General features: G+C 42.9%; 1 protein-coding gene across 1 annotated transcript in view; it reads right to left on the bottom strand.

The window, feature by feature from the left end:
* Nucleotides 1-2,977: 2,977 nt before the first annotated feature.
* Nucleotides 2,978-13,328, bottom strand: part of TAF1 (TATA-box binding protein associated factor 1) — an 85,386-nt gene continuing 75,035 nt past the window's right edge. The window contains exons 30-32 of the mRNA XM_027093615.1: nucleotides 7,395-7,435; nucleotides 6,607-6,745; nucleotides 2,978-4,321 (exon numbers count right to left, since the gene is read on the bottom strand). Of these exons, the coding sequence (XP_026949416.1) occupies nucleotides 4,246-4,321; nucleotides 6,607-6,745; nucleotides 7,395-7,435 (256 nt within the window). The 3' untranslated portion in view covers nucleotides 2,978-4,245. The remainder of the gene's footprint in view (nucleotides 4,322-6,606; nucleotides 6,746-7,394; nucleotides 7,436-13,328) is intronic.

Below are 13,328 nucleotides of genomic sequence, written 5' to 3'. Positions count from 1 at the left end.
GGGTACATGGATTTCAATAGGAATGGGCTAGAACAAGACTGGATTTGGTTTCTCCAAAGTATTTTTTTTTTTTTACATCTTTATTGGAGTACAATTGCTTTACAATGGTGTGTTAGTTTCTGCTTTATAACAAAGTGAATCAGTTATACATATACATATGTTCCCATATCTCTTCCCTCTTGCGTCTCCCTCCCTCCCACCCTCCCTATTCCACCCCTCTAGGCGGTCACAAAGCACCCAGCTGATCTTCCTGTGCTATGTGGCTGCTTCCCACTAGCTATCTATTTTACGTTTGGTAGTGTATATATGTCCATGCCACTCTCTCACTTTGTCACAGCTTACCCTTCCCCCGCCCCATATCCTCAAGTCCATTCTCTAGTAGGTGTCTTTATTTTTTTTTATTTATTTATTTTTTTGCGGTACGTGGGCCTCTCACTGTTGTGGCCTCTCCCGTTGCGGAGCACAGGCTCCGGACGCGCAGGCTCAGCGGCCATGGCTCACGGGTCCAGCCGCTCCGCAGCATGTGGGATCTTCCCGGACCGGGGCACGAACCCGTGTCCCCTGCATCGGCAAGCAGACGCTCAACCACTGCGCCACCAGGGAAGACCAGGTCTGTGTCTTTATTCCCATCTTACCCCTAGGTTCTTCATGACTTTTTTTTCTTTCTTAAATTCCATATATATGTGTTAGCATACAGTATTTGTTTTTCTCTTTCTGACTTACTTCACTCTGTATGACAGACTCTAGGTCTATCCACCTCACTACAAATAGCTCAATTTCGTTTCTTTTTATGGCTGAGTAATATTCCATTGTATATATGTACCACATCTTTATCCATTCATCTGATGATGGATACTTAGGTTGCTTCCATCTCCTGGCTATTGTAAATAGCGCTGCAATGAACATTTTGGTACATGACTCTTTTTGAATTATGGTTTTCTCAGGGTATATGCCCAAATCAAAACTACAGTGAGATATCATCTCACACCGGTCAGAATGGCCATCATCAAAAAATCTAGAAACAAATGCTGGAGAGGGTGTGGAGAAAAGGGAACACTCTTGCACTGCTGGTGGGAATGTACAGCCACTATGGAGAAAAGTACGGAGGTTCCTTAACAAACGTGCCTTCTTAAGTCTTTTGTCATTATAGACACGGTTTCAATCTAATGCCTTTGCAAAAAATGCTTCCCCTTCAAGAAGATTTATAGAAAGGACTTTTGGATATATACAAGTTTCTGACTTTCAGACCATAATGCTGAACTGTGTAAGAAATTGAAGAATTCTAATGAAAAACCTGATGGCCTCATAAAGCTGTTAACCAAAAAAGGATTAGTTATACAGGATGGAGTGAACTGGTGAATATGGTTATTTTTATGGTTTCTATCTGAAAAAATTACCGGTTTAAATCTGTGTTTTCCAGGTATAAGGAGACCTTCCCCTCAAACTCATTATAACTTACAGAAATTTGGTAAATTATACTTTTTTGTAAGCAGAATTGAAACATTTATCTTATCTATCTGCTCCCTCCAGAGTTTGGAAACTCTTAGGTTCCCTGCAGCTTTATCAGATAAATTAGGAAGGCTACCCCACTAGTGGTTACAGAAATCCCAAGGTATTTTGGAGACCTCAAAAAGGGAGGAATTCACCTACATAGGTTAGGCAAAAATCTGTGATAAACCCTTGGTGTGACTTTCTTAGCCCTGAGAGGTCCTTTAAAAGTCCAGTCTGAGACTCCTTATAAAAGTTTCAGCAAGGGCTTCCCTGGTGGCGCAGTGGTTGAGAGTCTGCCTGCCGATGCAGGGGACACGGGTTCGTGCCCCATTCTGGGAAGATCCCACATGCCGCGGAGAGGCTGGGCCCGTGAGCCATGGCCGCTGAGCCTGCGCGTCCGGAGCCTGTGCTCCGCAACGGGAGAGGCCACAACAGTGAGAGGCCCGCGTGCCGCAAAAAGAAAAAAAAAAAAAAGTTTCATCAAGTAAAAAGTCTATATGGGGCTTCCCTGGTGGCGCAGTGGTTGGGGGTCCGCCTGCCGATGCGGGGGACGCGGGTTCGTGCCCTGGTTCGGGAGGATCCCACATGCCGCGGAGCGGCTGCGCTTGTGAGCCATGGCCGCTGGGCCTGCGCGTCCGGAGCCTGTGCTCCGCAGCGGGAGAGGCCACGGCAGTGGGAGGCCCGCGTACCGCAAAAAAAAAAAAAAAAAAAAAAAAAAGTCTATATGATCAATTACAGTTATATAAATCATCAAACCAAGTTTACTGAGACCACACTTATTTTGCAAACCATTTAGTTTTAATTTGGTTACATTTAGTAGAAAAGAGGGTAATTTTAGAGAGAAAAAGATTTTACAATGAATGTTAAATCCCAGTTTTGTTAATGGAGATCTGTAATTATTAAGACTCATCTCCCACATAGTTCTTTGCTGTTATGTTATATTAATGTAAAGTTTAATCGAATCATCATTATTATTATTTTTTAGAACAACAGACATAATATCTCACAGTTTCTGTGGAAACAGATATAGGAAAACAGGTGCAACTTAGCTGGGAGTGTCAAAGCCTCAGGCTCCGGCTCTCAGGCAGGCTGCCATCAAAATATTGGCAGGGGCTACAGTCATCTCAAAGCTCAACTGGGGGCTTCCCTGGTGGCACAGCGGTTGGGAGTCTGCCTGCCGATGCAGGGGACACGGGTTCGTGCCCCGGTCGGGGAAGATCCCACATGCCGCGGAGCGGCTGGGCCCGTGAGCCATGGCCGCTGGGCCTGCGCGTCCGGAGCCTGTGCTCCGCAACAGGAGAGGCCACAACAGTGAGAGGCCTGCAGTGCCGCAAAAAAAAAAAAAAAAAAAAAAAGTTTCAGCAAGTAAAAAGTCTATATGATCAATTACAGTTATATAAATCATCAAACCAAGTTTACTGAGCCCACACTTATTTTACAAACCATCTAGTTTTAATTTGGTTACATTTAGTAAAAAAGAGGGTAATTTTAGAGAGAAAAAGATTTTGCAATGAATGTTAAATCCCAGTTTTGTTAATGGAGATCTGTAATTACTAAGACTCATCTCTCACATAATTCTTTGCTGTTATGTTATATTAATGTAAAGTTTAATCGAATCATTATTATTATTATTATTTTTTAGAACAACAGACATTATCTCAGTTTCTATCAGCCGTGGCCGCTGAGCCTGTGCATCCAGAGCCTGTGCTCCACAACGGGAGAGGCCACAACAGTGAGAAGCCAGCGTACAGCAAAAAAACAAACAAACAAACAAACAAAAAAACCAAAAAAAAAACACAAAAACTCAACTGGGGGAGAGTCCCCTTCCAAGACTGCTCATGTTGCTGTCAGGTCTTCCTTCTTTGTCACATAGGCCTCTCCACTGGCTCTCTGAATGTCCTCATGACATGGCAGCAGTCTACTCATAAGGAGTTGGGAGATTGTTGGGGAAGGTCCACTCATTGGGCAGAAGTCAGGTTACAGAGAATAATTCACCAATCACTGTCCAGCAGCGGGGTGTGAATGTGCAGGTGTTTCACGGCCACCTGAACGCGCCAGTCTGCATGGCGGGCAGAAGACACTGTGCTGGACGCGCCGCGGCTCAGGTAGCGCAAGTTGGAGAGCCTGTGGTGCGGGATGGTGGGCAGGGCACTGCAGATGGCCTCCTCGTTCATGGTAGTGGGTGGCGCAGGCACTCAGGCAGCCGGTCGATTCCCTGCGAGCCGGGTCGGCAGGCCCTACAGCCTGCCGGACATTAGGTCACGAGGGCATCCATTCTCCGCGCAGCCCACGCCAAGCCGCTGCTTATCCGCTGCTTATCCGGAGCCGGAGCGGAGTTTAATTGCATTATTAAAGGATACTCTAAGTTTGTTTCTGAAGCTTATCTCCGTAATTTCTTTGGATGAAGATCAGATGCCCCATGACCTGCAACCAGGGGATTATGCATACCGGAAAAGACAAAATTTAAAGGACTATCTCCAACCTGGAGAGAAGGACCCTTTTCAGGTACTCTTAACTAGCTTATGCACAGCAAAACTGAAGGGAATTGACTTTTGGATTAATTTCCACTCACAAAGGGCCCCTGCACTGGAGTGGCCTATAGAGAGGATGGCTGACCTTGAAAATCACCTCAAAACAATGCTCAAACAAAGGAGAAACTACACTCACACCAGGGCGAGAAGACGACGACATCAGAAGTAGACAGCTTGCCCGAGATCCTGGACCTGGCTCATTTCCCCTTCCCTTGAAGCTCTCTTACCTCCCTTCAAAGCGGGAGACGGGGTGCTGCTGAAGTATGAAAAAGAGCAATGACCTGAGCAGCAGCAGCAGCCTGAAGAAAAAAATGAAAGGGATCTTATCTTAGCACGTTCTTCTTACTACTCACGCCTCTCTAAAATTAGATAGAGTAAAACCGTGGGTACATCATACCAGAGTAAGAAGATTATCAGCTATTGACCAGCCAAGCCTGCCTACAGCCAACAGACTCCTGAGAAACAGACATCTCACCCTTTGGGAAACTTTAAGTATTTGTTCCGACAAGTGGAATGAAAGTTGTTTTCTTATCCTTTCTCATACCTTCTACCTATAGATTCACATGCTGATTATTTCGATAATTCTAACTGCTAGACATGTGGTCAGCTTCCTATTTCTGGGTCTTCAGGATTGCCTTGATAGGTTTTCCCCATACAGGGAATGGTTTGGAAACAACTGGCTACAATAAGTCTCTCTGAAGTGCCGGTTCCAGACTGGGCTTCAGACTTACTTCCCTGAATTCCCAAGGAAATGAGATCTGTTCTGTCTACTAACGTTCTAGTTGTCACTCCTCTTACTTCTAACTGGGTCTGCTACACCAAAATGGCAAAACAAAGGTTTGAGTTCTTAATCACACAAGACTCAGATCCAGGACTTGGAACTCAAATACTTCTAATTTGTTATCTATTCCCCAAAATTTAGGCAGGAATACGCCCCAGCTCAGCAAGAAGTAGTTAAAGCTGTTGTCGCCCCGTTCCCTAAAAGATTTGGGGAAAGATACAGCTGAAGTGGGGATGAAAACCGAGTCCCCCGAAAGCTGAGTTCCTCTGCCGAGTTTACGATTAACATCTCTATCCAAAACGATTGTTCCCTTTTCTTGTCCAACATCTGTTCTCCTCAAGATTGAGGAATATCAAAGAAAAGGAAGGGATCGATGCTGAGTAGGGCCCTCTGGGGCTCCTGGGCCGGGAGGCCTTTTTGTCCCCCATTTCTTGTAAGCAAGACTCCAGCCTCCATGACCTTCCCTGAGTTCCAAAGGGCAGACCTGAACAGTTGCTAATCAAGGGCCTGAGGCAAGACTAAAGGGACCAGAGAAGTTCAGGAGATTAGTAGACCCTACATACACCCTAATCTTGTCAGCAACCCCACCCTTTTGAAACTCTGCAGAAGAAAGAATGCAAGACTGTTACTGCCTTGATCCTTATCACATACCTCTGACCACTACCCCTGACTATATAACCTCTCCCTATTCCCCAGTGAAGGGGGGCACAGTTCTTGAGGCCCTAGCCTACTGTGTTCCCCTTTGCCTGGCAAAGAAATAAAGCCACTCTTTCTTTCTCCTCCATCACTCTGTCTACATATTTCTGTTTGGCACTGGTGCACAGAGAGCTAAGATTTTGGCAACAACAGCTGATACAGAGGATAGCATAAATTTGGGAATGTTGCTGAATCAGTTTCCCAAACTTCTCAGATAAGAATCACTTGGAGGGAATTCCCTGGCAGTCCAATGGTTAGGATTCTGTGCTTTCACTGCCAAGGGCATGGGTTCAATCCCTGTTTGGGGAACTAATCCACAAGCTGCGTGGCGTGGCCAAAAATCACTTGGGCCATCTGTAAAATATACACATCACCAGTCTTCCCCAGACATTCTGACTCAAGAAGGTTGAACTGGGGCCTGGGAATCAGTACAAGTACACCAGTGGCTTATCTTCAACGTCAGGGGGAAACAAATTAGACTATTATATTTAGGCAAATATTTGCACCGTAATACCAAAGACCCTGGAATTGCCAAAGGAGATTAAACTACCAATAGGAAAAAAATTTGTCTATTTTTACACTGATATGGAACCGGTGTTTTGGAAACACAATCCTGACGTTACCTTCTCAGGCTCCACCCCACTCCCACTGAAAAATTTCCCACTGCTTTTAGAATATAGACAAAACTCCTTACCATGGTCCACAATGCCCAGAGTCATGGTTTCCTTCCTACTGCTTCTCTATCCAGTACCCATCTTTCTGGTCTTAATTTAAAGATGGCCCTTCTCTAGGCTAAAGCTAATCTCTTCGACCCTTGGTGCTCCTGAGGAAGTTTCCTCATTTGTAAAATGGGAATAATATTGATCTCATAGATGGTTCAGGATTAAATGAGGTCAGGTAAGAAGAGCTCTCTGCACAGAGGGGCTGGCACAGTGAATGATAGCTATTATTTAATCAAATCAAGCTCTGTTTCTACTTCACATTCAATTCAGTTCTTAAACCCACTTGCCATCTGGTTTCTGCATCCACCATTCCAAAGAAACTATTTTCATTAGGCTCACCAACTGCCAAGTCCAAATGACATATTTCAGTCCTTATCTGACTGACCTTTCTGCAAATACTGGACATTGCTGACCATTCCATCCTCTGAAATTCTCCTTTGGCATCCCAAAAAACTGTATCCTGGTTTCCTCATACTTCTCTGGCCAGTCTTTTAAAGTACCTTTTGTGGTTCCTTCATTGCTTACTTTTTCAAATTAAAAAAAAATGTTTTATCACAGTAATACATGCATATTTATACGCCAATGAGAGCTACTCAGCAAGGTCTTCCTTGACCATTAAGTTAGAACCCTCACCCCATACCCTCTCACATCACTTTGTTTTGTCTTCGGAGTACTTCTCTCACTCTGATTCACTTGTTTGTCTCCCCGCCCCCACTAGATCCTAAACTCTTTGAGGGAAGGGGGTATGTTTTATTCACTGCTGTATTCAGAGCACGAAGAATAATGCCTGGCACCCACTAGGCTCAATCAGCATTTGACTGACTGAAATATCCCCCACATTTAATCAATCACTTGTAGATTCTACCTCCTCAATTCTCTCAAATCTTTGCCCACTGTTCTTGCTTCACAACTGACTCATATCTTGCTTAAATGACTGCCACAACCATCTCCAGTCCTATTCTATAGTCCATATCCCAAATTGCAGCTAAAGTGATCCAAATCCTTCAATAGATTCCTACTGCCTTTAGGATTATGTCTAGATTCTTTAGCAAAGCATATAGAGCTCTCCATGATCTGGACCCTGGCTAATTCTAGTTTCAGCTTTTGCCAGCCCCTTCCATATGCACCATGCTCTAACCATCCCTATTTATAGTCACATGCAAACTGCTTTACCTTTTCTGCTTCTACACCATGACAGCTGTGTTGCTGAGGACCTTTGGGGAAAAATCACACAATAAAGTAAATCGGTACCATTTTAAATAAACAGCCTTTAACCTCATTTGTTCATTGAACACCTATAACAATCCTTTTATGGATCCCATGTCAGCTCCAGCTCCCATTTCCCTCATGACCATTAAAAAAAAATACCAAGAAACACTTCAACATTAATAGAAGGGTTTACAGTGAAGAGAATGCGCCCCTCCCCAACCCTACCTCACTCCTAGAGGTGTTAAGTTTGAAGTGCAACATGCGGAATCTTCTCTGTGAATATGCAAATCTGGATTTACATTCCTTTTGTCTCCTAAACAAGTGAAATTAAATGTCACCTACTATTCTAAGACTTATTTCTTCAAGAATATCTTTCTTATTAGCACATGTAGATTTTCCTCATTCTTCTTCAACAGTTGCATATTTTTTGACTGGACGTACCGCAATTCAACCTCTCTGCTACTAATGGGACATTTAGCAGGTTTTTGGTTTTTCATTCTCTCTCTCAGCAGTTCAACACTTTTATTCGAGCTCCCATCCCATTTTCACTTTTCTCACAAGGATGATTTTACCTATTCCACAGAGGAAACTGAAGCTATGAAGTGTGAATTCCTCCAACTTTCTACCTCCCTCATCTATAGGCTGATATGTAACTCCAACTCCTTCCTTCCTTTGTCTGGGGGGGGGGAATCTCTTCTCCTATAGGAGGAAATGCTATCTATGCTAACATTCCTTCCTGTTTTCACAGAGGTCTTTCCAACAATTATCTTCTCTTGCTTTTTTCCAACCCCTCCTTCTCTATTGCTTTCTCCCTTAAGCCTACGCAAGCGTACTTATTTATCTTCCTTTTTTTTTTTTTAAATTTTGGCTGCGCTTCGCAGGCTCCGCATGCAGGATCTTAATTCCCTGACCAGGAATCAAACCTGCGGCCCCTGCAGTGGAAGTGCAGAGTCTTAACCACTGGACAGGCAGGGAAGTCCCTATTTTTCTTCCATCTTAAGACTCTCCCCCTCTTTTATTCCTCACAGCCTAGCTTCTTTTTTATTTTTTATTTTTTTTCAGCCTAGCTTCTTGAAGGGGTAGTCTATGATCTCTCTTGTCACTTCCTCATCTTCCATCTGTCCCTCAACCTCCTGCTGGCTGGCTTCTAATCTCACTCTCTTGCTAGCTAAGGTCACCAGGGACCTCCTAGTTGCCAAACCCCAAAGCTCTCAGGCTTTATTTTACTTCTCTGTGGTATAGATGCTAAGTCTTTTTCTTTTTTCCTTTAAATAAACCTCCTTCCTTGGTTTAAGAAATATCATTCTTCAAGTTCTCCTATTTCTGACCACCCCTAAAAATTGGTCTATACCAGCATTCTGCCCTCCATACTCTTCTGACTCTACACAGGCTTCCTGTGTGATCTCACCTACTCCCAAGTTTGCACAAATCCTAAGCTTTCTACCTATCATAGTTTAAACACACATGCTCCCAACCGAACTTAGCTATTTCTCCTACCTTCCACCCTCAATCTGTTCAGTGAATGGCCATCACCATTTACCCAATCACCTAAGTCAGAAACCTAGATTCCACTTTTTTTTTTTTTACTTTCCATTATCCAATCAGTCACCAAGAGGTACCTCTCATTTCACGCCTACTGCCAATGCCTCAGCCAGTTTTAAGTCTCCATCATCTCTCATCTGGCATCAGCCCTCCCCAGCCCATCCATTTTCCACACTGTGCCAGTGATCTAAGATGAGCATTTGAACCTGAGCCTTGTAAATAATCACTACACTACATATGTTTCCTATATTCCATCCATCCAGAACTACTTGTTGTTCCATGAACAGACCATGTACTTTCATGCCCCTAAGCATTCTGTTCCCTCTGCCTAGAATACTTCCCCCGCACTGACCCTGGCAAACTCCTCCCTACTCTTCATGATCTATCTGAAGGGTTCCCCTCTACGAAGGCTTCTTATCCTCATTTCATAAGCAGAGTTGGTAACTCCTTATCACCATGAAACTTTATAAATATTTATTGCAATGATCATTTCTTTTAAACTTATTTATATTTATGTGTCTACCACTCATTCTAGACCTTAAGTGCCCTGCCATCAGAAACTGTATCTTAACGTCTGTATCAGCATCTAGCAGACTACTTGATAAAAATAGGTGGCTCGATAAATGCTGAATGAATGAATACCATGTACCCATCCAATCAAGCTAAACCAAAATTCTGGAAGCCACCTTTCATTCTTCCTTCTCCACTCCCAAATGCCAATTGGTCATCAAGTCCTGTTGATTCTATCCCCTAAACAGCTCTCAAATTCATCCCCCTCCTCCCCATCTTAATGCCACAGCCCTGGTTCAGGCTCCACTACCCCATACTTGAACTAGATTTGCCCCTCTCCAAACCACTCTCCGCACTAGTGCTGGAATTTTTTTAATTTTTTTATTCCAAAAATCATACATTCTTGTAAAAAATTCAAATACAGAAATAAAAGCACAATACCCCACCCAGTATACACACAAGCATATAGCCCCCTCCCCTCCAATCCTCCTCCCCTCCAATCCCACTCCCCAGAGGTTATCACTGCAAACAGTTTTGTGTATATCCTTTCAGACCTTTTCCTTTGCATATACATATAAGCACATATAAATACACACACATGGGTTTTGTCATTTACAAAAACGGTATCACACTTGTTACATGATTGTTCAATTTTTCCTCATTTAATATACAGAAAATTCCTAAAACACAAATCTGATTATATCACTCCACTAGAGCGCCTCATTTCTCATAATATGAATTCATATGCATTAGCAACAAAATCAAAGCTCTTGACGATATGCTTCCTATCCATCTTTCAGTCTCATCTCTAGCCATTCCAGCATTCGAGGGACTGGAACATAAACCACCTTAAATCCTTTCTGGAACAAGGCTGGTACAAACAAACAAACAAACAAACTAGGAACACACTCTGCCATTTCTGGAGTTCGTCCTTTTCACTTCATGTTACACTCTGCCTGCACTTTTCCATCTGGCAAGCTCCTACTAATTAATTCTTCAACAATCAGCTTAAAAATTACCTCTAGGAAGACTTCCCTGACTTTTTCAGACATGATCACTCTTCTTTTTTCCCCTATACTTTATATCTAGCTTCTTAATTGCACTTATCTCACAGTACTGTAATGATTTATTAACGTCTTGAATTCCACCTCCCCTCCCCCAACTTGATGGTGATATTGTTCAGTGAAAGGAATGCGTCTTATTTCATTTTGCATCCCAAGGTTTTGATGGAACGCTTACCATGGAGCAGACGCTCAGTAATGAATCTGTTGAGGATTTTATGATTCTAGGAACATTTACTGAGTACCTACTCTGCACAGAACCATATCCTAAGCATGAAAAGAAACAGAAGACACAGTCTTTGCCCTAAGGAACTTACCATTTCCCTACCATTTCCCCTGGGGGGGAGGGACAGAACACATTTACATGGCAACATATCATTTCTGACATATAGGCTGTTTCAAACATTTAGTTATTTGCCTCCAATCCATTTAGGAACAAGGCATTGTATAATCAAATAAATAATAAAATAATGGGCAGTTCAGTTTGTCCAAGAGGTTTATGTTTTTAGTGTGGCATAGAGTCCACCAGAATCCAATTCTCTGTCCCAGCAGAGGGGCTGTCCCCTGTTCCAGCCTGCAAATTAGAAAACTGAGATGATACCATGCTTGGAAATTTTCTAATACATCAAGAGGACATAAAGTTATTAGTTATTTCATGATTTCTCTTCTTTCCCCAGGAAAGAATGATACTAAGAGCAATAAATGGAGTTAAAGGGGACACTGGAGAAGATTACTCTCTGTTAGTGGTAGGGGGAAGGGGGTTGCTTGGTTTTAAATCAAAGGGTGGCACTGCCCCCAGGAAGATCAGGAGAGGTGATTTTTTTATCAGTTACTTACTTACTAAATTTTTTTTTTTTTTTTTTTGTGGTACGCGGGCCTCTGACTGTTGTGGTCTCTCCCGTTGCGGAGCACAGGCTCCGGACGTGCAGGCTCAGCGGCCATGGCTCACGGGCCCAGCCGCTCTGCGGCATGTGGGATCTTCCCGGACCAGGGCATGAACCTGTGTCCCCTGCATTGGCAGGCGGACTCTCAACCACTGTGCCACCAGGGAAGCCCTTACTTACTAATTTTTAAAGGCTACGGTACTAGTTAATCTGGTGATTTCAAGATCAGACACTGTACAAATATAAACAAATGGGGGAAAGGTGAACCACCTAGGCTGGAGAACAGGGAAGGCTGACCAAGGAGGCCCAAAGGAAGCCTCATTCATCAGAGTCCAAGTCACTGTCCCCAGCAATGGAGTGGAAATCCTCACTGTCCTCCTCGTCCTCTGACAGGTGGACCTGGCTTAGTACGCTCGGCCCAGAGCGCTGCTCTTCCTCCTCCTCATCTTCTTCCTCCTCTGATACCTCATACCCACCGATGCTGCTGAAGCTTGTGTCTTGGGTGTTCGACTTGGGATCAGGCTCCTCATAGCTCCCATAACTGAGAAGAGAAACATGTCATCTCTCAAGCTCGGACACCATCCTCTAGCTGACCAGTCCCGTTCTTGGTGCCACCAAGGGATCAGCCCATCTCACCTCCCCTGGACACTAAAATGATGGTTCTGGACTGTTCTACAGGTCCCTGAGAGAAAAATGATCCTATTCAAAAACATCAACTTGCCAACTTCATATACGCAAGAATCTGAATGAAAGAAACTCCCCTACACCTGAACAACACACTGCCAGCTTACATGACCATAAATGCTCTGAGAGCCTCATAGTTTCTTCTGCCACTTACAGCTTCACTCATCTACATATCCAATTAGTCAACAGTCCTGAAGATTCTACCTTTTCAATATATCTTGTCTCTACCCCCTCCTTTCCAGCCCTATTCTGCCTGCCTTGGCTTAGTCCTTTGTGATCCCTGGCCGCCTGCACCACTGAAATCAGTCTTCATGCCTCCAGTCTTGCTCTCCTCCAATTAATTCTTCACATTTCTGCCAGAGTGCTGTTTATTTTTGTTTGTTTGTTTATTCTTAATTTTACTTAAAAAAACCCACAAGTAATGCACGTTCACTGGTTAAAAAAAAATTAGAATATACACCAGAAAAAAAGAAAAAGAAAAAAAAACACCAATAACTCTACCACCCAGAGATAATCTTTTGGTACATGACCTTCCAAATTTTTTTCTATGCACTTCACTTTGATGCTTAAACATTTTCTTTTTATTTACAAAATTGGAATACTCTACATACTCTTCAGGAATCTGCTTTTTCACTAATGTTTATAATGAACATCCTTCCATGTCAATAAACATACATCTATATCATCATTTTAATAGCTGCATGGTATTCCACTGTATGGCTGTTAACAGGATTTATTTCAGTCTCTCACTAGAACATTTAAGCTGTCTTCAATTTTCCCACTATTAGAAACAATGCTGTGATAAACATCCTTGTACAAACATCTTGATGAAGGTATTTTATTGTTCCCATGGAATAACTTCCTAGATATGGAATGTGGGGGCCAAAGGGGATGTACGCTTTTTAAGTTTCTGATTTATAATGATAAATTGCTGTATCTCTCTCACCTACCCGTTTCAATTTACATCAACCAGTCATTTCAGAATGTCTTTTTCCTCATGCCTTTTTCAACACTGGGCATTATCATTCATTTTAATCTTTGCCCATCTTATAGGTAAAAAAATTGCATTTCATTGTTTTATTGTATTTCTTTCTTAGGAAAACTAATTTTTCATATATTTATTGGCCATTTGCATTTCTTTTGTAAACTGTTAATTCATGGCTTTTGCCCATCTTTCTTTTGGGGCACAGAGCAACTTTTCCAAAATACAGATCTGA

Source organism: Aethalodelphis obliquidens, unplaced genomic scaffold, assembly GCF_003676395.1.
Source record: "Aethalodelphis obliquidens isolate GAN/ISIS:26980383/991018 unplaced genomic scaffold, ASM367639v1 scaffold85, whole genome shotgun sequence".
In the NCBI taxonomy this organism is placed as follows: Eukaryota; Metazoa; Chordata; class Mammalia; order Artiodactyla; family Delphinidae; genus Aethalodelphis; species Aethalodelphis obliquidens.
This window is presented reverse-complemented; position numbering and strand designations above follow the sequence as displayed.